General features: G+C 44.0%; 1 protein-coding gene across 1 annotated transcript in view; it reads left to right on the top strand.

Annotated features, from left to right (window-relative positions):
* The window catches only part of KCNH6 (potassium voltage-gated channel subfamily H member 6), a 269,607-nt gene that overhangs the window by 228,138 nt on the left and 14,096 nt on the right, over window positions 1–27,373 (top strand). Inside the window, exons 5-7 of the mRNA XM_044296338.1 lie at window positions 10,962–11,387; window positions 12,306–12,705; window positions 13,999–14,198. Coding sequence (XP_044152273.1) covers window positions 10,962–11,387; window positions 12,306–12,705; window positions 13,999–14,198 — 1,026 coding nt within the window. The remainder of the gene's footprint in view (window positions 1–10,961; window positions 11,388–12,305; window positions 12,706–13,998; window positions 14,199–27,373) is intronic.

Below are 27,373 nucleotides of genomic sequence, written 5' to 3'. Positions count from 1 at the left end.
GCAATCTCCTAACAAAGCTAGAACCAGCCCTGCACCTCACATGGATCCAGAGATCTCCCCATTCATTGCTCTGCTAAACTCTCTTCAGGCTGGTAGCTCAGAGGTGTGTCCTTTCCTCAATCCCAATTCAGGGGTGTGTCCTTTCTGCTGCAGCTCTCTCCCCATCACTGCTCAGGAGGCTGTCCTTTCTGCCTACCGCAGCTCTGGGAGGTGTCCTTTCTGCTGCAGTTCTCTCCCTATCACAGCTCAGGAGGCTGTCCTTTCTGCCTACCACAGCCTAGGGAGGTGTGCTTTCTGCTGCATTGCTTTCTTTATCACAGTTCAGGTGGTGTGTCCTTTCTGCTGCAGCTCCCTCCCCATCACTGCTCAGGAGGCTGTCCTTTCTGCTTACCGCAGCTCAGGGAGGTATGCTTTCTGCTGCATTGCTTTCAATATCACAGTTCAGGTGGTGTGTCCTTTCTGCTGCAGCTCCCTCCCTTTCCCAGCTCAGGGTGTGTGTCTTTTCTGCTTCACCTATATCTCTTTCACATCCTTCCCTTGAAGGTTGGAACTGAGCATGTCTGACCACATCAGTGGGTGGACGTGCACATTCCTATACAGATTAAACACCAGGGGGCACTGTTATAATGAAGTAAAGAGAATGTCTCACAACTGGAGCATTTTTGTAACAGAAACTAAATTTTAAAAGTATTTGAATTGTATTAACATAACATTTAATCTAATTTTGTCATCTTCTCCTGTAGTCAGCTGTTTCTTAGTTATATCAGATTCTGGGAAAGCTGTCTGACACCCAGAATAGATTCCATAAGGGCCCCCAAGCGTTGTCACGCAGCTTTCCCCAGACTCCTGAAAGTCAGGTCTGTCTAAAGAATGGATCATGGCAGATGCTGCACTGAAACCACCTTCCACTGAGAGCCCATGCCACTGCTCATGCCTCCGCGGGTCATTTCCACACGGCCCGCCAGACTGCGCCAAGAAAGGCCAAGTCCATTCCTGGTGCAGTTTCGACCACGGTAGGAGTCCGCTGGCAGATTAGCACTGCATTCCAATTGCAAAACTACGCCATATCAGCCTAAGTAGCCAAACTGGTCATCACCCAGCTTTCCCAGTAAGAGATACAACTATTACATAACAGAGGACGCCTGTGGGCTTGCGGGTGTCTCTGAAGTTAGGCAGTCAGGGTGCAGAGTATATCAGAAAGCAGCGGTGCTGGTGAGCGGAGAGGGTTGCTGATGCAGAACCAGAAGTGTTTGGAGAAGCGATGTCACGTAGGACAGAGCTGCGAGAGTGTCACCCAAACACACCAAGTTCGAGCCTAAAAACCCAGCTGAAGCCGGTAAGTGTGCGATACTTTAGCAGCTTTGCAACCTGGCACCTTCCCTGTTTTCCCACCATCCTCCGCTAGCCTTTCTTCTCACATCTCCCGCGTAGGACTTAGGCGCCCAGAGAGTGGAAAGTGTTCTGTTTGCACGCCCATCAGTTGAATAGTTAATCTTCTGCTATACGCAGACCTTTCTCCATGACTTGGGTGAATATGACAACAGAGCTATATTGAGCAGTAGGAGGGGTTCTGGGATGAGCTGGAAGGGGGGTGTTGTGGAAGGCATAAGATCGTACAAGCATCTCCGAATAGTGACAGCTCATCCCAGATTTGATCTGTAGCTGAACACACTAAAGCTACCTGTCTGTGCGTGGGAGGTAGGTGACACCCTGATCCTCGGTGTGCACCCCCAAAGTTCCCTTGTCGTGTCTCCCAAGTCACCCTGAGGCAAGCAGAGGAAAGCATATGGCTGCTTAGTTTTACAGATCAGTTAGCAATTCTTATCTGTAGTATAAAAGAGACATGTCTGTGCCAAACAGTCCCCGACCCTCTCCCTGCCTCCTGCAAGCCAGGTCATCTGCTCCGCTGCCATATTTTCTGTTCCATATGATCTGACAACTTTTACGGTGAGTAATCGGCGATATTAGCGCCCTCCTGCCTATAGTTAAGAAGAAGCAGCTGCTGTCAGACCTTATGTAACTGTGGGTTTTGCTGTAAACACTCAGCGCTTCATTGAAGGTGCAGCAGAAGCCATTGCAACAAGGACGGGCACGGTGCTGCACTTAGATCTGTGTGTATTCTGAAATAGTGTGATGGCACGTCCATGCACTATGGAGATGAATGATGTAGTAAGACATTTAAAGGGGAACACCAATATAACACAGTGTGGAGCGCAATGAACAGACCTAGTGGTAAGCGAGGCAGGGTTGTAATAATTGGCGCAGTGTATCCATGTGTTATTATTATTATTATCGCTTACTTACCTAGAATGGAAGGTAGCAAAGTGCTGCGATAATGCAAAAGACGAAAATACTAATGTCATATGGTCTCATTATACCGCGTATTGAACATTGTAGGTTTACTTGATAATGTGGCTTCGTAAGATACTGTTCCAGTGAAACCAGTAATTGTGTCCGTATCATGACCTGTCCTCTTTAAATAAGACAATATAAGACGTCAGCGCAGATGAGGCGGTGTATTTTGTGGCGGTATTACAATAATGGAAGCTATAGGGCAGTATTAATGCACAGCATGTTCCATATCTTGCTAGGAAGCTGAATTGATCCGTCTGCTTTTACATTAGTTTAGCGGTCATCCGACGGAGTTTTGGTTTTATGTTTATTTATTTACTCTTTAACGAAAAGTTTATATACTTTATGCTTCAATTAATCACCATGTTCAAAAACTCTACTTTATATCAGTGAATAGAGACATTCTTGTTAGCCTCCAAAGGCTGAAAATATGTCATAATTATGTCTGTCACTAGGGAATAAACTTGTTAAACCATTCACTATGCCTTCTAGGGCTTGATACCCTTCACTTAGTGATCTGTTGCTTCATTCCTGGGGAAAAGTGCATATACAAATGAGCAGTTATGTGCATTGAGGGTGGGCCCAAGCCGCTCTGTGCACCCTTGTTCCTCTCGCAGCCCCTCCCTTTTGTTATTTTTTGACAGAGCCAGGAAAGATGACATTGTCAGAATGTGGTCATATGAAGAAGGAGAAGGAGAGGCTAGTAGAGGAAGCAGGAGGAGCAAGGGTGCACAGAGTGGATTGGGCCTGATCTCTGTGCACTTTACTGCTCATTAGCATTTGGCTTAAAAGTTATTTTTCTCCATAATGAAGCAAAGGATCGCTAAGTGAAATGTATCATTACATTCAGCCAAGCTAACCCTACAAGACAAGGTTGTTAGCCAAGACAGCTTTGATACCCTTAGGCCCCTTTCACACGGGCGTTGCGGGAAAAGATGCGTGTGCGTTGCAGGAAAATGCGCGATTTTTCAGCGTGAGTGCAAAGCATTTTAATGCGTTTTGCACGCGTCATGTTTAGTACCCAGGCCCGAACCCAGACTTTTTCACAGAAGTTCAGGTTTGGGTTAGGTGTTGTGTAGATTTTATTATTTTCCCTTATAACATGGTTATAAGGGAAAATAATAGCATTCTGACTACAGAATGCTAAGTAAATTAGGGATGGAGGGGTTAAAAAAATTAATAATAATAATTAAACTCACCTCATCCACTTGTACGCATAGACCAGCTCGTCTTCTTTCTTCTTCTTTGAGGACCTGGGAGGAAAAGGACCTTTGGTGACGTCACTGTGCTCATCACATGGCCCATCACTATGGTGATGGATCATGTGATGAGCACAGTGACGTCACCAAAGGTCCTTTCCCTCCCAGGTCCTTAAAGAAGAAGAAAGAAGACGAGCCGGGTTGCGCGTACAAGTGGATAAGGTGAGTTCAATTTAAAAAAAATGTTTTAACCCCTCCATCACTAATTTACTTAGAATTCTGTATTAAGAATGCTATTATTTTCCCTTATAACATGTTATAAGGGAAAATAATTAAATCGACACAACACCGATCACAAACCCGAACTTCTGTGAAAAAGTCTGGGTTCGGGTCTGGGTACTAAACATGACGATTTTTCTTACGCGCCTGCAAAACGCATTAAAATGCTTTGCACTCGCGCTGAAAAACCGTGCATTTTCCAGCAACACACCTGTATCTTTTCCCGCAACGCCCGTGTGAAAGAGGCCTTAGGGTACCCGTACGTGGTGAGCTCCGCTGTGGGATCTGCATAAGGATTACCAGTAATTGCCAGACTACACCTGGAATTGCTTGGCTGCACCTGTCCTTGGAAGTATGGGAGTGGCCCGGTAAGTAGCAGTAATTCACATGTGCATTCTGGGGCCAGACCGCACCATGTATGGCATACTTAGACTGCTGTCACGAGTGTAGAACGGACATATGGACTAAATACTTATGCACTGCAGTCAATGGGTCAGTTTAAAGCTCCAATTTTCTACACTATTGGTCTGCACAGAGAAAATTTGCAGCGTGCTCAATATTTTTCAAGTTTTCTAGCTAGATCAGTAAGAAAAACGGACAGCACAAGGATGCCATTCTTGTGCAGTCTGATTTTAAAAATCATCCTTTGCTGAAACACAGATCCAGCCAGGAACAGCCTGTCGGATCTGTTTCACCCAAATGTGAAACAACTTCAAGCCTAACAGTAATTTCAGATAAGGCTACTTTCACACTAGCGGCACGGACCTCCGGCAGGCTGTTCCGCCGGGTGAACAGCGTGTCGGATCCGTTCTGCCGCTAGTAACCGCGTGCTGCCGGACTGCTGCTCCATCCCCATTGACTATAATGGGGGCGGTGCGGAGTTCCGGCGAGGCATGGCAGCGCACGGCGAGAGGCTGCCGGAATAAATGTCGGACATGTCATAGCTTTATTCTGACAGCCTCTCGCCTTGTGCTGCCGTGCCTCGGTCGGAACTCCACACCGCCCCCATTATAGTCAATGGGGACAGAGCGGCAGTCCGGGGGCTCATGGTCACAGGCTGTTGACCCGACGGAACAGCCTGCCAGAGGTCCATGCCGCTAGTGTGAAAGTAGCCTAAGTGTGTCCACTGCGGGAAACAATTGAGTGTGGGAGCGTGATTTCCCTATTATGGACACTGATTCTGTGTCATAAGTGTACAGCATTATAATGATTTATAATGCTGTGTGTCTCTGTCCAAACTCCGCTGTACTGACGGCACTATATGAGTAGGAGCAGTGTCCATACATGTAGCATGTTTCCCGCAGTGGACACGCTAGTCTAAAATTAGCCTTATGGTACATCCACAGCTTATCTGCAGCAGCAAAATCTGCACCAAACAGTGCAGATCTGGTTGTGAAATTCATAGCCTAAATTCTGTAAAACTGCCGTACATTTTACACTCTGCATTGCAAAGGGTGAAATCTGCAGAATAAGCTGACATGGTGCAGATATAATACACACTACAGGTCTCGTTAAGCACGCATAAATTGGGATTTTTTCTGCAATGTGTGGAATCTCATCCACTTTGCTGGTACTGTAAGACACTGCAGATTTACCGCACACAAATCTGCAATGGAAAAATCTGCGTACGTGCCACATGTGAACATACCCTAAAGGTGCTGCCACACGTTCAGGCTTTTTGATGCAGTTTTTGAAGCCCAAATCAAGCGTGGATCATAACAGGATGGAAAGTATTAAGGGCATATACAACCTCAGTTTTTTTCAATCCACTCCTGGTTTTGGCTTAAAAAAACTGCATCCTTAGGCCTCGTGCACACGAACGTGTGCTTCCCATCGCTGTATTGCGGACCGCATTTGTGGATCCACAATACACGGGCACAGTTCTGTGTGCATTCTACATCACGGATGCGGACCCATTCACTTCCAAGGGTCCGCAAATCCCAGATGCGGAATTGTGCGGAACGGAAGCATGGAACGGAACCCCACGGAGTGCTTCCGTGGGGTTTCTTCCCGTACTTCCGTTCCACAAAAAGATAGAACATTTCCTATCTTTTTGCGGAATGGGCAGATCGCGGACCCATTAAAGTGAATGTGTCCACGATCCGCTGCAGCTGTCCCACGGTCAGTGTTCGTGCATTGCGGCTCGCAATGTTTGTGTGCAGGAGGCCTTAGGGTGCATTTCCTTGAGATGCATCTAACAAGACATGGTTTTAATGTCTTTCTTCCGTACAAGCTGCGCAGCTGTAAGCCGCATCGTAAAACCATAGCAGTTTGCAGTAGAACCATTGTTTTTGATTTGGTTTTGATCAGAACAAGGTACAGACATCTTGAAAATGTTAACGACATTGTCGCATAAAAATATTCTACAGTTTTCAATCCAGCACCAGGATCTGGATTCTTTTGTAATGGCATGTAATTAAAAATTTAGCACAGCCACTGAGTTATTCAGTTATTCAAAATGTTATTTGTATAGCGCCACCTGCTGTTCGTTTTTTCTTATTTCTTTGTCCTGGTCACTGAGAAGGCCGCACATGCTCAGTTTCATCCTTCAACTGCCTCCTGAGCTGTGATAGGCAGAGCATGGACACACCCCCTTAGCTGCAGCAGAAAAGACACTCCCCTTGAGCTGTCAGCTTGATATAAATCTAGCAGAGCAATGAATGGGGAGATCTCTGGACCCATGTGAGGTACAGGGCTGGTTCTAGCTTTGTTAGAAAGAGGTTGTCATGTACTACATGATCTCTGATTTTCATTTTTTACATTAGTCATGGGATAACCCCTTTAAGATATTTAAATCACAAAGTAGCTCACAAGTTTGTAGAACTTCTCATTTTAAATATTAAACTTCTAATTTTTAATATTAAACTTTAAAAAAAAACAAAAAACATGAAAAGCGTTGCAGCTCCAGTAATGTGCCGTGTGCTTCAATAAATGGATCAAAGTAACTTTATGTTAAAGGGGTTCCTTGGGCTACAGATATTGATCACATCCTTTGGATAGGTCATCAATGTGAGATCTGTGGGGTCCTGACATCTGGCACCCCGACATGGCCATGACACAGTGTATAAAGCTGCTTCGTAACCTGCACAGCATCCAGAGCCGTAGCAGCCCAAAAGAGCGGATTGTTGGGGGTGCCATGTGTCAGATCTCCAACGATCTGATACTGAAGACATTATATAACAGCACTGATCATATCGCACATTCATTCACTGCATCCTCTGCATCTTAGAACCTTTAATCTACCTACACTGGCAAGATGATAAGCATACAGTAGGGCCTGTTACATGGTAGCCTGCTTCTTTTAGGATGTGCACACAGAGCAAAAATATTACCCCATGGAACCAGTGTAAAAATCTGCACTGAGATCCCCAAGCGGATTCTGCGTCTTGCATTACAGTGAATGAAAATCTGCTCTGCAAATCATTGCATTCCCGCAACAGATACGGAAGGCATTGGTGACCACTAGTGTTGAGCGAAGGGAGCTTTGGATGCTTCATCCAAAGTCGCTTCATTCAAAACTTTAGAATAATACTGTACAAAGATTCATCTCCATACAGTATTAGAATGTATGCGCTCCGATGAGCCCAAGTTAGTTATTTGCGAAGTCGCGCGTAACTTTGATAGTTGATTTTTAAAGTTAAAAACCACTTCAAAACTTGAAACCGAACTCTGCTTCTGTTCCGAGGTACTAACTAACTTCGGCTCATCGGAGCCCATACATTCTAATACTGTACAGAGACGAATCTACGTACAGTATTTGTCATACCCTGCTCAGGTTATGTGCGGAGGTCTGACAGGTTAGCAGCACGTGTGTCGTTTTTTGTTTGTTTTGGGTTTGGAGTTGAGCTGTATCCGCCTCCCTTCAGGTGTACTGGGTGGGGTCGTTTGTGTGAGTTTAAATTACGCCCCTTCCCAGTGTGGGTTATAGATAAGTTGGTTTTGGTTTCCTTTTTGTGTTCTGTCTAGGCTGTTAGAGAAACACCTGCCTCCTCCAGGATCTAAGGAAGCAGGCTGCCTCTTTCCCCCTTTCCACCATCTTAGGGACTTTAGGGTATCTTCAGCCTTAGGCACGGGGGCACATTGAATCCCACCTTTAGGGTCTGAACGTGGGCACAGAAGTCCAGGGAGAGCTGGTAGGGAATTGTCAGGAGGTGACCTTTATCCCCAGCTTCTGGCCTAGACGCTTGTTTTGAGGTTTTCCATGTGTTTATTGTATCTTGTATCCTACCCAGCGTGACAGTATTATTCCGAAGTTTTGAAAGAAGTGACTTCAGATGAAGCATCCGAAGCTGGCTTTGCTCAACACTAGTGACCACTGTGATATAATTTCAATATAATGTTGAGGAACTAAGTTTGTCAGATACTGCAGAGTTGAGTTTTTCAATTCCAATAACTCATTATGATATCATGATCTGTTACCTTTGGTTTGTACGACCAGCTCATAGCCTTGTCACATTGTAAATTCTACAACTACATCAATGCACATGTAGGAGAAATTATAGAATTTTGTACTATATCCTACCTCAAACTGTATGCAGGTAAGAACATATCCTTGATACGGCACATATGATGTAAGATCGTTCAAATGTTTGCTGCTCAGCACTGAACACATCTCTTTCCATGATAGTCGCATGCTTTCAAACTCAAGGGTGAATAGGGGTTAATCACAGGCCGTAGGGGTTGGGGGAAGGGATCTTCTGCCTGGCTGACAAAACTCATGCACCCTGCTGGCACATACATTGATTGGGATTAATTATCATCCAGTCGCCTTTCCGATGCCCTTTGCAGACTCGTGCACTGTGTCCATAAAAATTAGCGTCTCTCTGTCCTGGATAGGCAAGAGGAAGACCAACCTTGCTTTCCCAGTCATTGAGCTCACGATGAAGCGATATTGATGTCGTAGCACTTAGTAATAATTATAAGAACATTCTGAAAACAAATCAAGACCAGGGGCATACACGGATCTCATAAGACCCTATAGTAAAGTTTTCCCAGTATGTGTACGTCAGTCACTCCCAGACATGGTGGAATGCAAAGCACAACGCCACAGATTTCTCATGAATTTATGCATTTTTTTTATTAAGCATAAGAAATTGTAATTAAAAAGTCACCCTTGGCCTCACCCACGTTATCTGACTTCTATGTCATAAAAAGTGGGGCTGGTGCTTCATAAATATGGCACTCATTCTGAACAGCATATTTCTCAATTTATTTTACACCAGAAAACTGGCATAACTGCATAGATAAATCTCCTCCTTCCCTCCTATAACAAAGCTGCCTGCCTGTAGCCACCACTAGGGGGAGCTCAGTGCATAGCAATGTATGCAGTTACAATTGACTGAATTAGATACTGTAATAATCTGTTTGCACTGAGCTTCCCCTAGTGGTGACTGCATGAAAAGTAGTGTTTTCACATCAGGAAGAGAAGAAGGACTTCAGCACTGGACCCCCTTCCCCTGGGCCCCTTTGGCCTCTTTCATATGAGCGAGTTTTCCTCCGGGTGCGATGCATGAAGCAAACGCATAGCATCCAGACTGAATCCTGACCCATTCATTTCAAAGGGTATGTGTACATTTTCACGAATCATTTCTGCATTCAGGAAAAATCGCTGCATGTTCCATATTCTGCGTTTTTCATGCACCTCTAGTTCCTTAGAAGTAAATGGGGCTTCAGTGAAAAACGGATTGCATCCGGATGCAAAGCATGTTTCACTGATCGTTGCAGGAGATGTAAATTGTTATTCAGTTTTTTTTTCACGAGCATGAAAAATGCATTAGAAACAGATTGCACCTAAGCGGAAACACTGAACGCAATAGCAGACAAAAATGACTGAACTTGCGTGCAAAACCATCCGTTTTTTCCTGAACAGACCCAAGGCAATCATGCGGAGCTGCAAAACTAGACACAGCTCATGGAAAACAGAGGCTCATGCACACGACCATTGTAGTTTTGCGGTCCATTATTAAAGGATCCGCTGTTCCGTATCTGAGGGTTTTTTTCTGCTTCGTGGCCACATCCTTTCTGTTGTGCCACAAAACATATCTGTATGGTTTCAGTATGTTATACGTTTTTTGCGGATCGCAAACAGAAACAGGAAGTTTGTTATCATTACTGTAATGTTTGCAAACAGTAAACACATGGGCAAAGTGGGCATGGATCCGCAAAATATGGATGACATATTATTAAAGAGTAACTAAGGCTACTTTCACACTAGCGGCAGCCTTCTCGTGGGTGAACAGTCTGCAAACATGCCGAGAGGCGGCCAGAATAAAACTACGACATGCCTGCCGGAGAAGGCTGCCGCTAGTGTGAAAGTAGCCTAAACTTTTATACTAACTTTTATTATGTTGTCCCTAACCCCCTAAAAAATCTTTTTCTAATATACTTTTTTTAAATTAATTTTCTACCATATTAATTTTTTTACCATATATTTTCATCCCTAAAGCACACCATTCACTGGTGCGCTAAAACTCAGTTCTCCCTACACCGCTGAGCTGTCAGCGGTGTAGGGAGTACTCATTTTATGAATGTGGCTGCAGCAGCGCAGGGACTACGGGCAAAAATAGAAATTTAATAAAGTATATTAAAAAAAAGATTTTTTAGGGGGTTAGGGACAACATATTAAAAGTTAGTATAAAAGTTTAGTTACTCTTTAAACAATTGATTTAAAAGAACCTGACAGCAAGTCTTCTATTCCCCTTTCCATGCCACCTCAGCAAACATTAAGGGGAGACATTGGTCAGAAAGGAGTCTTTTTTTACTCAATATTCATGAAAAACTATTTTTGTAGAAATGTTGGCAGTTTTCTTTTTCATTTCCAGCACTCAGTGAAGATGTTCTTTATTGATCCAGCAGAGAAGAAATAATCCCAGTAATAATATGGGCCAACATTTCGGTTCCTCCTGGACCTTGGTCATGGCCTGCTGTGGAAACCGGCAAGTGTGAGCTGGCTGGAACATTTCAGCAGTATTATACCATTGAAAATGAAATACAAAATATTGTCCTTCTGTAGCTGGCACAGTAATCTATTGTCCATTTATAAGACTTCGCGACTTCCATTGTCAGAAGTCACACAGTAACAATATTAGTTGTATTACATATGTTGAGTAATTGTCTTCTCACCACCCACAGGTCCTTTCCCTGGGGGCAGACGTGTTGCCAGAGTACAAGCTGCAGGCACCGCGGATACACCGATGGACCATCCTCCATTACAGCCCTTTCAAAGCAGTGTGGGACTGGTTAATCCTGCTGCTGGTCATCTACACGGCGGTCTTTACCCCATACTCAGCAGCCTTTCTGCTAAACGACCAGGAGGAAGAAAGAACCTGGGAATGCGGCTATTCTTGCAACCCCCTCGACATCGTGGACCTGATAGTGGACATTATGTTCATTGTAGACATTGTCATCAATTTCCGCACCACTTACGTCAACGCTAATGATGAGGTGGTTAGCCACCCAGCCAAGATTGCCATCCATTATTTTAAAGGCTGGTTCCTTATAGATATGGTGGCGGCAATTCCTTTTGATCTGCTTATCTATAGGACGGGCTCAGATGAGGTAAGAGATTGACAATAAGAATTCTCCATAGATACATTATGTGCCTTCCATAAGACACTAGATATGAAATAGAAACAGATCTTTAATGTGATAAAGTGATCAGTTGTGATTATCTGGTTGCTGCATCTGGAATGACACTTTCTTGCTGGTCCTCCACTTGCCATATGCACTCAATAGCTATCGGCTCAGACAAGCATGCATGTGTATTTCAGTGGGTAGAGGGGAATCAGTAGCTGCCAATGGACATGTTGAAATTTAACATGCCGATTCTTATTTACCCCAACATCTGCTGTTGGGAGGTCCCTATGCATATTAGATCATTAGCTGATCCTGCTGAAATCAATGGGCTTGAATGACTTTTATCTAATGTCTATGGCCAGTATTACAGGGGGCTCCATATGTCCTAATAGGGTATAAGGGTCGGCCAGGCCTCTAGCAACAACAACATTAATGGTCTTTTAAAAGAGAGGATATTATTAGTAGAGATAAGGGAATCACTCCAAATTCGATTTCGGTTTGATTGAGCCGAATTGGCCGACTGTTTTGATTCGGGTACAAATCGATTTTATTCGAATGGAAAGTGCTCCAATTGGATCTTTCTTTGATCTCTCGTTTCTCACTTTTTTTTTTATACATATTTTTATTTTCTTTCTCTCTTTCATTCTCACTCATTTGCCAAAATTGACCTGAATCGAATGTCCAAAAATTCTGATTTAGATCCAATGCAAATTTTAATAAAATGTGGATTGAATTTGATTTATTGACAATTAATTGGCTCATCTCTAATTATTAGATATCCAATCAATAGCAGTTATACTTTCCTAATCTAGATCTTTGTGCCAGAGACACATGTTGTACTATGCTTTGTTTTTAGATAAGGATTTTTTTCCATTTACACCATGTTATTTTCTTCTACAGACCACCACTCTGATTGGCCTCCTGAAGACAGCGCGTTTGCTGCGTTTAGTGCGTGTTGCCCGGAAGCTGGATCGGTATTCTGAATATGGAGCTGCTGTTTTATTCCTTCTCATGTGCACATTTGCCCTCATTGCTCACTGGCTGGCCTGCATCTGGTATGCCATTGGCAATGTGGAGAGACCCTACATGGAGCACAAAATTGGCTGGCTGGATAATCTGGCCAACCAAATTGGAAAGAGCTATAATGACACTGATATGTCATCAGGACCCTCCATCAAAGACAAGTATGTGACAGCCCTGTACTTCACCTTCAGCAGCCTGACCAGTGTTGGATTTGGAAACGTCTCCCCAAACACCAACTCAGAGAAGATCTTCTCCATATGTGTCATGCTGATTGGATGTGAGTAAAAGAATAGAAAACTTTGCTCCAAGGCAAGTCCTGGCATGTAGGCATAGAATCTATATGACAATTATTGTATGGTTTGCATTGGTTCTAACCAGGGGCGTAACTACCATAGCGGCAGACCATGCAACCGCTATGGGGCCCAGGGCAAGAGGGGGCCAATCTTAGTTGGGATTATCTCCTCTTCTACTGGGGTTAAAAACTTGGTCAGGACTCTACCCTCTAAATAAACAACTTTTAGCAAATGAGGCAGTGGAATAAATGGCCCAAGGGTCATTGAAAAGGGTCTAGGCAGAAACCCTTCTGTCCTTGGGGGGGGGGGGGGCTGGTTTGATTCTTGCTATGGGGCCCTTACTTCTCTATATACGCCACTGGTTCTAACCTGGCTCTCCTTTCCCCTCTATGGGAAGGGAATAGCACACTCAGCTTTTTTAGGAACTCTAATTGCAGCGAATAGAGAGAATGCTGTGCATGTGCAGTGTGCTCGCCTTCACTTTAGGGCCCTGTTCTGGAGACAGGAAAAGGTCCCAGAGGTGAGACCCGCATCAATCATACATTGATGGCATATCCTGGCAATATGCCATGAATGTCTAAGATGGACCAACCCCTTCAATCTCCTAGGTGCCCCCTAAGTGGTGGCTTCACACATTCAGAATTTTATAAATTAACTCTGTGGGGCAGACTTACTGGAGGTTCACACAGTAAAAAGACAGCTGGAGTAAGATGCACTGAATTTACTGAGAAGCACGGGCATCTTTGTGCAACTTCCAACTGTCCGTGCACCAGAAATCAAAATCTACAGAAAGACTACAGTAATAATCTATGGAAATTGTTCATTTTTCTGCCATAAAGGCCATGCCCTTTCCCTAAGTCCCACCCATAAGTGCAGAGAAATGCAAAAGTCCAAAAAAGTGCAAAAAGTTTGACATTTTTACACCACAAATACGTTAAGAAATTTGCCACGATGTCTATACAGAGGATTTGAAGTGCTGTGTCAGAAGAAAACCAAACTCCAACCCCCCCCCCCCCCCCACCCCAGACACAGCCCAGAATACCCACTTCTGGGAGGGATTTACATAAGCCCTAACCACTTTCTGGCTGAGACAAGACAAATTGGTCAGGGCTGTCTCTGAAAATACAGCCTAGGCAGAGCAGCCAGCTAGGCCTCTGAGTGCCCTTTTCACGTCAGCCGGTGAAGTATAGGAATATATGAGCCCAGTCCCTGAACTTATTTCTGCATTATCCCTGCTATACTGTGAGTGTTACACCTCTTATATTTGTTTCTCTCAGCCCTCATGTACGCCAGTATCTTTGGCAATGTCTCCGCCATTATCCAGCGCTTGTACTCCGGCACTGCACGTTACCACACCCAGATGTTACGTGTGAAAGAATTTATCCGCTTCCACCAGATTCCCAACCCGCTGAGGCAGCGACTGGAAGAGTATTTCCAGCACGCTTGGTCCTACACCAATGGCATCGATATGAACGCGGTGAGTGCATGATCAAGCACTAGACATTTTGTAGAAAAATTGTCATTTTGTTTTATCCTCACAGCAAACACATACAAAGCGGGGCTAGAAAGACATTTTCCCCATTTAAAGGGCATCTTAGGTTTGAATGAAGCACGTTCTCCCAAGTCATATTCAAAGAGTTCATATAGCTAAGGTTTATGTTGCTGTTTGTCAGAATCCTCATTAAGCTTCTTTATTGCTTCCCCAGTGCCCACAGGCCTGACCTGGTGGCATTTATATGGTCACTAATTTGCTTTTTAAAGGGGTTATCCAGCCTTTACTAAGTAATGACCAATCCTCAGGATAGGCCATCCAAGGTCTTGGCTTTGTAGACCCCTATCAGAGAATAGAGCAAACGTTTCTGATACACCTCCAATGGGCTCCCTGTTCCGTTCACCAAATGAACGAAGCGGCAGGTTGAGCATGTGCACTGCACTCAACACACTCTCCATGAAACGGCAGGAGACAGCAGAGTACAGCTCTCGGCGTATCTTCAGCAATCCCATAAAGAGTGAATAGAGTGGAAGTGTGTGTGCTTGACCTGCCAATTCATTCATTTGGGGAATGGAACCCCCATACTCTTGATTGGTGGGAGGCCCCACCAATCAGATAATTATCCACTATCCTGTTTGTATTTGGAAAAACGAATTTGATTGCAGGGACCCCTACTGCCCAGACCCCCAAGATCACTAGAACGTGGGTCTCGAACCTACCGCTCCTTATCACTGCATGTGATGCTGCTCATTTAAAGTCTATGGGATTGATGGAGGCAGTGCTTAGCTGTTTCAGTCAGTCCCATAAAACAATGAAGAGAATGGTAGTGCACATACTTGACTGCCTCTCCATTCAAACTCCTCCTGTCTGCGTCCATTCAGTGAGAAGGAATGGGGGGCTTGGACCCCAATTCTAGAGATAATGGACCTCTAGAGCAATCATATGTATCACCTTTTTCTGTGGATAAGTATTACATATCGATAGTGGGATAACCCCATTAGGACAACTGTTATATCTATTTAAAAAGTCGCTGAGAAAGGTTTTGATCAGTGGGGGTCTGAGCACTGAGACCCCACTGATCATTAGAACAAGGGGAGACATGCACTTGCATAGTGCGTTCTCTCTCTTCGTGCCAGAGGATGGAATCGAGACCATAGGCCCCTAGACTTCTATGGAGCCCATCTCCTGCAGGGAGGAGAGACCATGCATGCTCTTCTCTCCTCAGGTTATAGGGATTGGTGGGGCTCCCTACGCTCAGACCTCCACCGATCTAAACTTTTCATATCTCTGTGACACATCAAAAAGTTGTACCAAAGTTCAGTGACCATGTAAAACTGCTAATAGTGCTAGGTAGGAGCTGGGTAGAGCAGTACAAATATATATTTTGAGGGGATTTTATTATCATGAGTAGTGCAAATATGAACTTTTATTCTGACAGGCACTGCTCCTGCAAGTGCACTGGAGGCGGGGCTTCACTGTGTTGTTTTCAGTTGCTTCACAGCCCCTCCCCTCACCTCTGAGTGACAGATGTTTCATCCAGCCAGGAGACCACTTCAGAGCAGAAAACACTTCACAGTGAATCTCTGCCTCCAATGCATTTGCAGGAGCGGAATCTGGCAGAATACAAGTTCATATTCTCACTACTTCTGATAATAAAATCTACAGAAAAGGTATGATTGTACTGCTTTCTCCACCCCCTACCTTGTGCTGTCAGCAGTTTAACATGGCTAAAACTGATAACAAACTCACTTTAAGGGTTTTTGTCACTTGTGACACTTTATACCTGCGTATGTACAGTTGATCTGCTGCAGCTGCCTTTCACAAATGTATAGAATTCCATATACTATGTAATATATATTACAAGTTGGGCTATAGTCTAGTTGATTATTATTCAAGTCATTCCTCCTGTAGAGAAAAACCTGGAGCTGAATTAATCCCAGGGATAATATAAAATTTGTATATTTCCCAAGTCTGCAGTTTCTAGAGCCCAGTAAATAATGCTGAGTTGTATAGACTATCTGGAGAGATGACATACCATGCAGAAATATGGCAGCAAATGAAGTAGGCCAGCTCAGATTTAATCATTTTTATAATTATTTTGCTGGGAGAAGATAAAACAAACACATCTCTCCCCGTTGCTTTATCTTACGGTTTCCTTCTGTGACTTTGTAACCAAGCCATTTTATCAAGAGGCACAGCTGCTTCATTTCCTGGTTTATGCGATAAAACATTTATCTTTTATCCTGTTTCTATTAGACAGTAATTCATTTCAGCTACGTTTGGTTTGTAGTGTATAAGAACAATAGTAATAAATGGTTTTATAATGACAAGACCAAATAAATGAAATAGAAGTATGACCTGTTAGTTATGGGGGTAGTCTCCATTAGGGATATAGCCCCTGCTCAGGATTTCCCTCTATTATCCAGAGGGAAGAGCGGCTCTTGCACACAAATGTTTTTTTTTTCGTCTCAATTCCGTTTTTGGGGATTCCGTTTGCGGTCGTATGCGTTACCATTTATTTCAATGGTTCCGCCCAAAAAACAGAATGTACTCCGTATGCATTCCGTTTCCGTATTTCCGTTTTGCTGAAAGATAGAACTTGTCCTATTATTGCCCGCAAATAACGATCCGTGGCTCCATTCAAGTCAATGGTTCCGCAAAAAAATAAATAAAAATGCATACGGAATGCATCTGTATGTCTTCCGTATCTGTTCCGTTTTTGCGGAACAATCTATTGCCAATTTTTTTATGTACTTACTGTTTAAAGGGTTTCTGATCTCATTTACATATTATAAAAGTAAGAATTCTACAGTAACGGGGGCACTGATAATCGAATAGCAAAGTTAGGTGCAGCTGACATTAGCACATCGCTTGTGTCAGCCAGTTTAATACTGAAAATACTAGTGACAGAAACCCTTTAAACATTATTGTATGCTTCTGTTTCCATTTGCGATCCGCAAAAAACAGATAACAAACGGAAACCAAGCGGAAAAACGGAACGGCAAAATGAAATGGAAGCGGAACGGAAACACTACTGAAACAAAAAAAAACGGACCGCAAAACTATAAGGTCGTGTGCAAGAGGCCTTACACAGCCACCCGTTCATCTGAATAGGTGCTATGGAATACCAAAATTCTACTGAAGTGGCCACTGTAGGAGGAATATATGGCTTGCAGCTTTCTGTGGCTTTTTAATGGCTGAACACTGAGGATTTCGGTTTCTGAGCCCAAAGTGATCAGCTAATCGCCAATAGAGAAGCAGTTGTCCAGCTGGTCAACCCCTTTAAGGATATAGGACACAATATAATAGTTAGTCAATAAAGTATTATATATACACATATATATCTTAGGATATTGTTATTAACATACTGTGTGTAATGCAAATATTGTCACTCACATATTTCAGATTTGCATTCAGAAAAGGATGACTTTAGCTGTCATTGGATGTAGAGAATACATTTTTGCAGTATTAAAGTCAAAATGACTCTCTGCTGAGAGATGATGTCGGGGAGTAAATGATCGAGTGAACTGAATTTCAATGTCCAATTTGTACTCCTGGAAGATAAGCTGCCACCAACAGGGCCAGATTGAGCTTCTTGGAGGCCATCCGTAACTTATACATTTTTAATGCAGCTGGGGGAATGAGGGTGTCCTTGTGCTGCATATCTGTCTGCTGCTACACTCCTCAAATGTCTTCCTACTGCAGATGTTCTTTGTCCAACTTGGTAGCCAGTCCACAGTCTAGTATAAACGCCGCAGTAAGTCAGTCCACAGTCTAGTGTAAATGCTGTGGTAAGTCCACAGTCTGGTGTGAACGCTGCTAGGGATGAGCGAATCCATTTCGGATACTTCATCCGTAGTCGATTCGCATAAAACTTTGTTGTAATACTGTACAGAGCAGGAGCTCCATACAGTATTAGAATGTATTGGTTCCGATGAGCCAAAGTTATTACTTCGAGAAGTCTCGTGAGTCTTCGTGTAATAACTTTGTGAATTAATTATTACTGTAAAAGACCTTGATACCGAACTCTGGTTCGGCTCCCCCGTACATCATTACAACAAAGTTTTATACGAAGTCGATTCCCTCATCCATAAATGCTGCAGTCAATTCATAGTTTAGTGTAAATGCTGCAGTCCACAGTCTGGTGTAAATGCTGCAGTTATTACATAGTCTAGTGTAAACACTGCGATCAGTCAGTCCATAGTCTAGTGTAAATACTGCGGTCAGTCAGTCCATAGTCTAGTGTAAACACTGCGGTCAGTCAGTCCATAGTCTAGTGTAAACACTGCGGTCAGTCCATAGTCTAGTGTAAACACTGCGGTCAGTCCATAGTCTAGTGTAAACACTGCGGTCAGTCCATAGTCTAGTGTAAACACTGCGGTCAGTCCATAGTCTAGTGTAAACACTGCAGTCAGACCATAGTCTAGTGTAAACACTGCGGTCAGTCCATAGTCTAGTGTAAACACTGCGATCAGTCAGTCCATAGTCTAGTGTAAACACTGCAGTCAGTCCATAGTCTAGTGTAAACACTGCGGTCACTCCATAGTCTAGTGTAAACACTGCGGTCAGTCAGTCCATATCTAGTGTAAACACTGCAGTCAGTCCATAGTCTAGTGTAAACACTGCAGTCAGTCAGTCCATAGTCTAGTGTAAACACTGCAGTCAGTCCATAGTCTAGTGTAAACACTGCGGTCAGTCCATAGTCTAGTGTAAACACTGCGATCAGTCAGTCCATAGTCTAGTGTAAAAACTGCAGTCAGTCCATAGTCTAGTGTAAACACTGCGGTCACTCCATAGTCTAGTGTAAACACTGCGGTCAGTCAGTCCATAGTCTAGTGTAAACACTGCAGTCAGTCCATAGTCTAGTGTAAACACTGCAGTCAGTCAGTCCATAGTCTAGTGTAAACACTGCGGTCAGTGTATAGTCTAGTGTAAACACTGTGTTCAGTCAGTCCATATTCTAGTGTAAACACTGCAGTCAGTCCATAGTCTAGTGTAAACACTGCAGTCATTCTGTAGTCTAGTGTAAACACTGCGGTCAGTCAGTCCATAGCCTAGTGTAAACACTGCGGTCAGTCAGTCCATAGTCTAGTGTAAACACTGCAGTCGGTCTATAGTCTAGTGTAAACACAGCAGTCATTCTATAGTCTAGTGTAAACACTGAAGTCGGACTATAGTCTAGTGTAAACACTGTAGTCAGTCCATAATCTAATGTAAACACTGCGGTCAGTTAGTCCATAGTCTAGTGTAAACACTGCGGTCAGTCACTCTATAGTCTAGTGTAAACACTGCGGTCAGTCAGTCCATAGTTTAGTGTGAACACTGCTGTATTCAGTCCATAGTCTAGTGTAAACACTGCAGTCAGTCAGTCCATAGTCTAGTGTAAACACTGCGTCAGTCAGTTCATAGTCTAGTGTAAACACTGCGTCAGTCAGTCCATAGTCTAGTGTAAACATTGCGGCCAGTCAGTCTATAGTCTGGTGTAAACACTGCGGTCAGTCCATAGTCTAGTGTAAACACTGCAGTCAGTCTATAGTCTAGTGTAAAAACTGCAGTCGGACTATAGTCTAGTGTAAACACTGCAGTCGGACTATAGTCTAGTGTAAACACTGCAGTCGGACTATAGTCTAGTGTAAACACTGCAGTCAGACTATAGTCTAGTGTAAACACTGCAGTCATTCTATAGTCTAGTGTAAACACTGAAGTCGGACTATAGTCTAGTGTAAACACTGCAGTCAGTCCATAGTCTAATGTAAACACTGCGGTCAGTTAGTCCATAGTCTAGTGTAAACACTGCGGTCAGTCAGTCCATAGTCTAGTGTAAACACTGCGGTCAGTCAGTCCATAGTCTAGTGTAAACACTGCGGCCAGTCAGTCTATAGTCTACTGTAAACACTGCGGTCAGTCAGTCCATAGTCTGGTGTAAACACTGCGGTCAGTCAGTCCATAGTCTAGTGTAAACTCTATAATTATTCAGTCCATAGTCTAGTGTAAACACTGCAGTCAGTCTATATCTAGTGTAAACACTGCAGTCAGTCCATAGTCTAGTGTAAACACTGCAGTCAGTCCATAGTCTAATGTTAACACTGCGGTCAGTTAGTCCATAGTCTAGTGTAAACACTGCGGTCAATCAGTCCATAGTCTAGTGTAAACACTGCAGTCAGTCTATATCTAGTGTAAACACTGAAGTCGGACTATAGTCTAGTGTAAACACTGCAGTCAGTCCATAGTCTAATGTTAACACTGCGGTCAGTTAGTCCATAGTCTAGTGTAAACACTGCGGTCAATCAGTCCATAGTCTAGTGTAAACACTGCGGCCAGTCAGTCTATAGTCTACTGTAAACACTGCGGTCAGTCAGTCCATAGTCTAGTGTAAACACTGCGGTCAGTCAGTCCATAGTCTAGTGTAAACACTGTGGCCAGTCAGTCTATATTCTACTGTAAACACTGCGGTCAGTCAGTCCATAGTCTGGTGTAAACACTGCGGTCAGTCAGTCCATAGTCTGGTGTAAACACTATGGTTATTCAGTCCATAGTCTAGTGTAAACACTGTGGCCATTCAGTTTGTAGAATGGTGTAAATGCTGCAGTCAGTCTATAGTCTAATAGTCTAGTGAATATGCTAGATGGTACTTGCAAATATAGCCTTTGTTAATATTGTAGACCATTTTTAATATTTAACCCCTTAAGGACCCGCGCCTTACATGTACGGCGCTGGTGGACGTGACTTAAGGACCAACGCCATACAGTGGCAGGGGTCCGGCAGTCACTGATAGCTGGACGCCTGCTGTATGCGCCGGCATAGGTGAAAACACAGATGCCGGCGCATTAACCCTCGCACTGCTGCGGTCAGTGCTGACCGCAGCACTTGTGGGATCCTGCCGGGTCCGGGGTGGCCATTGGGTCCCCGCGCTGCTGTGACGGGGACCCGATGGCAGGGAAGGCAGCCCGATGCCTTCCTTAGGCATCGTGGCTGCCTTCCGTGACAGCCTGTGAGATCCAGCCCCCTGGATCTCACAGGAAGCAGGCTGTAAGTGTATTACAGTGTGTAATACACTTACAGCCAATGCATTACAATACAGAAGTATTGTAATGCATTGTAAAGGGGATCAGACCACCAAAAGTTTAAATCCCAGATATGGACAAAAAATTAAGTTTTTCATTTTTTTTTTAAAGTTTCAAGTTAAAAAAAAGCGTCCTTTTCCCCCCAAAAAAAATTTATTGTAAAAAATAGGGAATAAAAGACCGGCTCTATAAAAATATCAAATGACCTAACCCCTCAAAGTGCAACACCAAGCGATCAAAAAGGCGTATTCCCCCCAAAATAATACCAATCTAAACATCACCCCATCCTGAAAAAAAAAATGAGCCCCTACTCGTCACTGGGCATGCGCCGAGCCCAGTGACGTCCGATGCTCGCTCTTCCCTGCTGACTGAGGGAAGAGCGAGCATCGGACGTCACTGGGCTCGGCGCATGCCCAGTGACGAGGATGAAGCTCCTGCCCTCAGTCTCCTGCTGATCGCACAGGCGCAGCCCTCAGTGGGTACTGCGCCTGTGCGAAAGTTCGTTCGGCGTGAGGGAGGGGGAGGAGAGGGAGGAGAGGCTGTGGCAGGCTGGGGGCGGTTAGACAGTGCAAGGAAGGCGGGCTGGGCACTGTAAGAGGGGCGGTACTGGGCTCTCTAAGAAGAACAAAACGCCCCTCTGGGCACCTTCAGGACACATTTGCATATGAATAAAAGTCGTTTTTTGCAGTAACTGCTGGACGGATTACAGGATAAAAGAGCACAGCCTAATCCAGGTAAGCTGTGCTTCATGGCTGCTTTAAAATCGTTTTTTGGCTTAGGGGAGGTGACAGAATCCCTTTAAATTCTTGTGAATCACCTAAAGGGTTAACAACGTTTGTAAAATCAGTTTTGAATACCTTGAGGAGTGTAGTTTCTAAAATGGGGCTATTTATAGGTGTTTCTATTATGTAAGCCCCACAAAGTAACTTCAGACCTGAACTGGTCCTTATTTTTTGGGGGGAAATTTTCTTATAAACTATAAGATTTGCTTCTAAACTTCTAAGCCTTATAACGTGCCAAAAAAATAAAATATAATTTACAAAATGATCCAAACATGAAGTAGACATATGGGAAATGTAAAGTAATAACTATTTAAGGCTACTTTCACACTTGCGGCAGTGTGATCCGGCAAGCAGTTCCGTCTTCGGACCTGCCTGCCGGATCCGCCAATCTGGATGTGACTGAAAGCATTTGTGAGACGCATCCGGATGCAGATCCATCTCACAAATGCATTGCAAGAACGGATCCGTCTCTCCACTTATCATGTGGACAGACGGATTCGTCTTGTATCTTTTTTCACATTTTTACGGATCCGGCATTCAGGTATTTTAAATGCCGAACTAATACATTCCTATGAGAAAAAATGCCAGATCTGGCATTCCGAAAAGTCTTCAGGTTTTTTTTGTCGGAGATACAACCATAGCATGCTATGGTTTTCTCTTTTGCCTGATCAGTCAAAATGACTAAACTGAATTCTGAACGGATTACTATCCATTCAGAATGCATGGGGATATGCCTGATCAGTTATTTTCCGGTATAGAGCCCCTGTGACGGAACTCTATGCCGGAAAAGAAAAACGCTAGTGTGAAAGTACCCTTAGGAGGTATCACTATCTGTTTGAAAAGCAGAGAAATTGAAATTTTTTAAATTTTTGGTCAATTTAGTATTTTTTTTATTAATAAAAATTAAATATTTTGAGTCAAATTTTCCACTGTCATGAAGTACAATATGTGACGAGAAAACTGTCTCAGAATGGCTTAGATAAGTAAAAGCGTTTTATAGTTACCGTATCACCACATAAATTGACAAATGTCAGATTTGCAAAAAATGGCCTGGTCCTTAAGGTGAAAAATGGCAGGGTCCTGAAGGGGTAATAAGGAATGGCCCCTTGTTTGCAAAGTCTTTTGTGCTGTCCACACAGAGATCTTGTCCATAAAATGGCTGCTGATGGAGGGTCATGTGACCAAGCTAATCACCTCCATGTGACCTCTCTTCCATTCAGATACATTACCCGTACAATAATCAACAGCAGCCAGAAAGTGGCCAAACCCTTTAACACAGACTGGCAGCCGCTTCAGAGGAACCCTGACCTTCTTCCCACAGTTACTCACCAGATAAGAAGACATGGGAGGGCTCCATGAATCCACTCCTGTCTGTAGGGAGGGCTGAAGGACTGCTGCACACTTCCCTCCTTCACCACCCATCTCTTCTTACTTCCTAGCAGCATGGAGATTAAATGTGGCTCACCTTCTGTGCTATTCTAGTTTCAGCAGAAGGCAGCATTGTTGTGCAGCGCTGCCACCTACCAGCCACAGTAAATCTCCGCTAAAACGGGAGCAGTAATTAGAGTTTTCAGAGGTCGTACTGTTCCTCCATTCACTCCGGGCTCCATACAGAGCTAAGAGTGAGTGACTGTAGATACAGCAGCCGCTCAATCCTATTTGGGTCTTAGTTCTGCCCCACTAGCATCTGTAGGCCAATCCTGCAGATCTGATGGAGCCCCCCTGCTTGCTCTGTAGACTTCAGCAAGCCCTGGGTGCCCTCCCTTTAATCCGGCCCTAGCCACCAGAAGTGTCTGGCGGCAGATTGCTTCTTTCTCCCCACTGAAAACACATACACGCTTGGCCCTTCCGAGATCGGTATGTGGGTGTCAGGAGAGATAGCTGTAGGTCAAACAAATGTTCAGCCAACAGCTATTAAGGCTATATGGGCACCTTAAAGAGGACCTGTCACCTCTCGTGATGTGTATGTTTTAGTAACTACTTGCGATCCCCATATGTTATGGCAGTGGGTGTGAAAACATGGTGTCAACCAACAGATTTGACTCAAGGGTAATCCTACGAGCATTATCCTAGCAGTCCCCTGCTTTTCACCCTTAAACCCCTATACAAGGTTCCAGACCTGACTGCAGGGGAACCGCCAGGTCGCTACCTCCTGGAGCAGCATCTGTATAATGAGCAGCTGACCGTTAGGGCAGGGCACCGAGGGGTCAGGCAAAATCGTAATCAGAGAGAGATCGGGTTCAGGTTTGGTGGAGTGTGCACAATACAGGGACCAGTCTGAGGTCAGGGCAGACAGCATAGGATCACTATGGAGGTCAGGCACTATTCAGGCAGCGGAGGGTTAGAATACAGGTAACAGGCAGAAATGTGGTACACAGGCACACAACAGAATACAGTACGCGTTTGCAGGAACATAGCAAGCTAAGGAACCTGTTACTTCCATGGGAAAGTACTCCAGGGTTGCCAGCCATTGGCTGGTGAAGATTAGGGTGCGCACTGATCCTTTAAGAGTCGGAGGAGAAGGGGCCTTGCCGACAAGCAGGCGACAGCCTGAGTGGAGAAACAGAAGAGACCCGGCAGTTGGACCCGCTCGGAAGAAGGCAGTGAAAAGTGGGTCCGGGCTGCTGGGTAAGGTAAGCAGGGCAGCAACAGCTCACAGTTGCCTCTACAACACCATGTAATAAATATTCAGGAGCATCCATGCTTGTAGCTGAATGTTGCACCATACCATTTCTACAAAAAGTCATCAGTAAAGGTCCAATTGGGTGTTACCAGTTGGAGAGGTGTCCCTGCGCAGTCTAATATTACCCAATCAGTGCTGCCAGTGTCAGATTGTGCAGGAGCACACCTCCAAGTAGTAATAACCATCTGGACCTTCGTTGCAAACTTCTGGAAATTCATTCATAAATTTCTAGTATAAATAATAGAGGAATGGCACAACATAGGTCATCAGTATCTGATCGGTGAAGTGCCGACACCCAGGACCCCTGCCAATCAGGCTCTTGTGAGTGCCGCAGCCTTCTCTCTGCATTTCCTAGGTTGAGTGATGTCATGTGGCCTAGGAGCAACTCAGCCCCATTCAAGTGAATGGGGCTGAGTGCAATACCAAGCACAGCCACTATACAATGTACAGCGCTGTGCTTGTTAAGCTGTGAGAAGGCATTGGCGGGGGTCCTGAGTGTTGGACCCCCACCGACTAGATACTGATTACTTATCCAGAGGATAGGTCATCAGTAAAAAAGAATCCTGGAAAACCCTTTTGACGATGTTATTCCCTCCGTTTCAGCACTGCAAGCACAAAGTCATCTAATATCAGCAAATAGCTTAGACCTGAGCCTCCTAGACCCTGCAGATATTTTGGTGATAGTTAGAGCTTCTGCATAACTATTCTCAAACAAAAGGAGGCAAGAACACTGAAAAGTATATTTTACATTTAAACTAATATACTGAATGAATGTAATGTTGATGTATTCATATAATTAGCAAATCACAAAGTCCCCTTTAAAAGGGTTTTCAAGGTTTATAATATTGGTGACCTATCCTCATGATAAGTTATCAATATCAGAGGAGCGGGGTCCAACTCCCGGCACCCCATGTAAGTATCACAGTCATAACCTGCATATTTAGAGTGTTTCCTTCATCAAGTTCTGATAGGACCAAAATCAGGATGCCCAAGTGGTGCAGGGGGTAACTGCTGTCCAGGCCTTTCTAACTTTTGTGTTGTGAAATTTAGGAAAATTACTACACCCGTAATCTTACAACCTGCCATATAGCAGCACCATTATTGGGGTCTAGCAATATTATAAAAAGAGCTGATCTGCTGGGTAAAGTATCTGTGGTCTGTGCATGCTGATAATTGTAGTTTTACAACAGTTTTGGATTAGAGACCACTGATCTAATCTGAGAAGCTGTACGGCTGTTGCAGTTCCTCGGTCAGTGTTGGCCATACAGATGTTTGGTTGGAGGTGACATCTGAACATCCGGCAGTCATTTAGACTATCACATCTTCAGGAATCCTGTTTGTGTGTAGTACTTGTGTTAGTATGTAGATAGACCTTGTGCTCCTGTGTATATGTTGTGTTTGGGGTTTAGTCTGCATGCGGATATTGTCTTTGGGGAATGTATTCACGTTTCATGTCTTACTTGATAACCATTATTGTGTTTTCTTCTGTGCCAGAAAGGTAAGTGTCATTGGTATGTCTGGAATATTGTATGTGCAGGAAAAACCTGAACTTAGAATAAATGGTGTGCAATTTCATTTCTTCTGATGCATTACAGAATCTTATCAGGTGATCTGTAGTGGTACTGAAACTTCCACCGATTTCTACAACAAATGGGCCTGCAGCAGACTTCCAAATACCATGCCCATGCAGCACCCATCAAGTTGACTTGGCAGCAGTGGTGTTTAACACTTCCTCCCGAGTTAAGCTAAGCAGCCGGTGAGAGTCTATGGGGCACAATTCTGCTGTTTAGTTTTAGAAATTGGTTGGGGGTTTCAGTATCAGGATCCCATCTCCTAACCGCCTCTATAACATGTCAGAAGATCGGAGATTTTGATACAGTATTTACATGAAGGGGCTTTTTCTTCATTAAAATAGCCTGAAAGTGCATCACCATGATCAGCTCTATAAAACCAGGCATATTGCCTGGTAGGGTTGATCATGGCAAATTAAATGAGCCATCTCTTGCTGCAATCGGATGTTTCATTGAAGTGAAATACTTTATTTCTTATGCAGATTAGGTGCTCAGAGCACCAAGGGGCTGCCCTAGCCCATTGGAGAACCGCTTCACTTCCTCCTCTTCCCCTCTTGCCCTGACTGACAGATCCAGGCATCCCTACAGTTTGGATGCCTAGCCCTGAAATTTCATGCATGTGTTGGCAAGATTTAAAGTGGCGCCTGCTCTATTACCATGAGATCTAAAATTTGGGGAAAAGTAGACTTAACACGATTTTACTAAACTCTGATAAAAGGTATATAGATAAAAAAAAGATAACATACAGAGTAAAGTAATTAACAGTCACCAAAACCATGAACAAATGAGCAAGCTCCCAATTGACCAGTTCTCAAAATGGCACCTGGCCAGCGCTCATATGATACAAAGAGAGGTAATGGTAGCAAGACACATCTTACCCTGATGATGTCTTCAATAGAGTAAAGCATTCTGTTACATAGCTAGATGTCTTCTAGTTTCCTGGCCCCTCCTAAAGGTCTTCCGTGTGCAGTTACTTCAGGAATGTCAGGTACCAGGCATGACTAACCAACTGCATTACAAGGAATTAAAGAGGAAAGAACCACTAAATACCTAGCTATAC

This window comes from Bufo gargarizans, chromosome 6, assembly GCF_014858855.1.
Source record: "Bufo gargarizans isolate SCDJY-AF-19 chromosome 6, ASM1485885v1, whole genome shotgun sequence".
Taxonomy (NCBI): domain Eukaryota; kingdom Metazoa; phylum Chordata; class Amphibia; order Anura; family Bufonidae; genus Bufo; species Bufo gargarizans.
The sequence above is the reverse complement of the archived record's forward strand: the minus strand, read 5'-3'. Positions and strand labels throughout refer to the sequence as shown.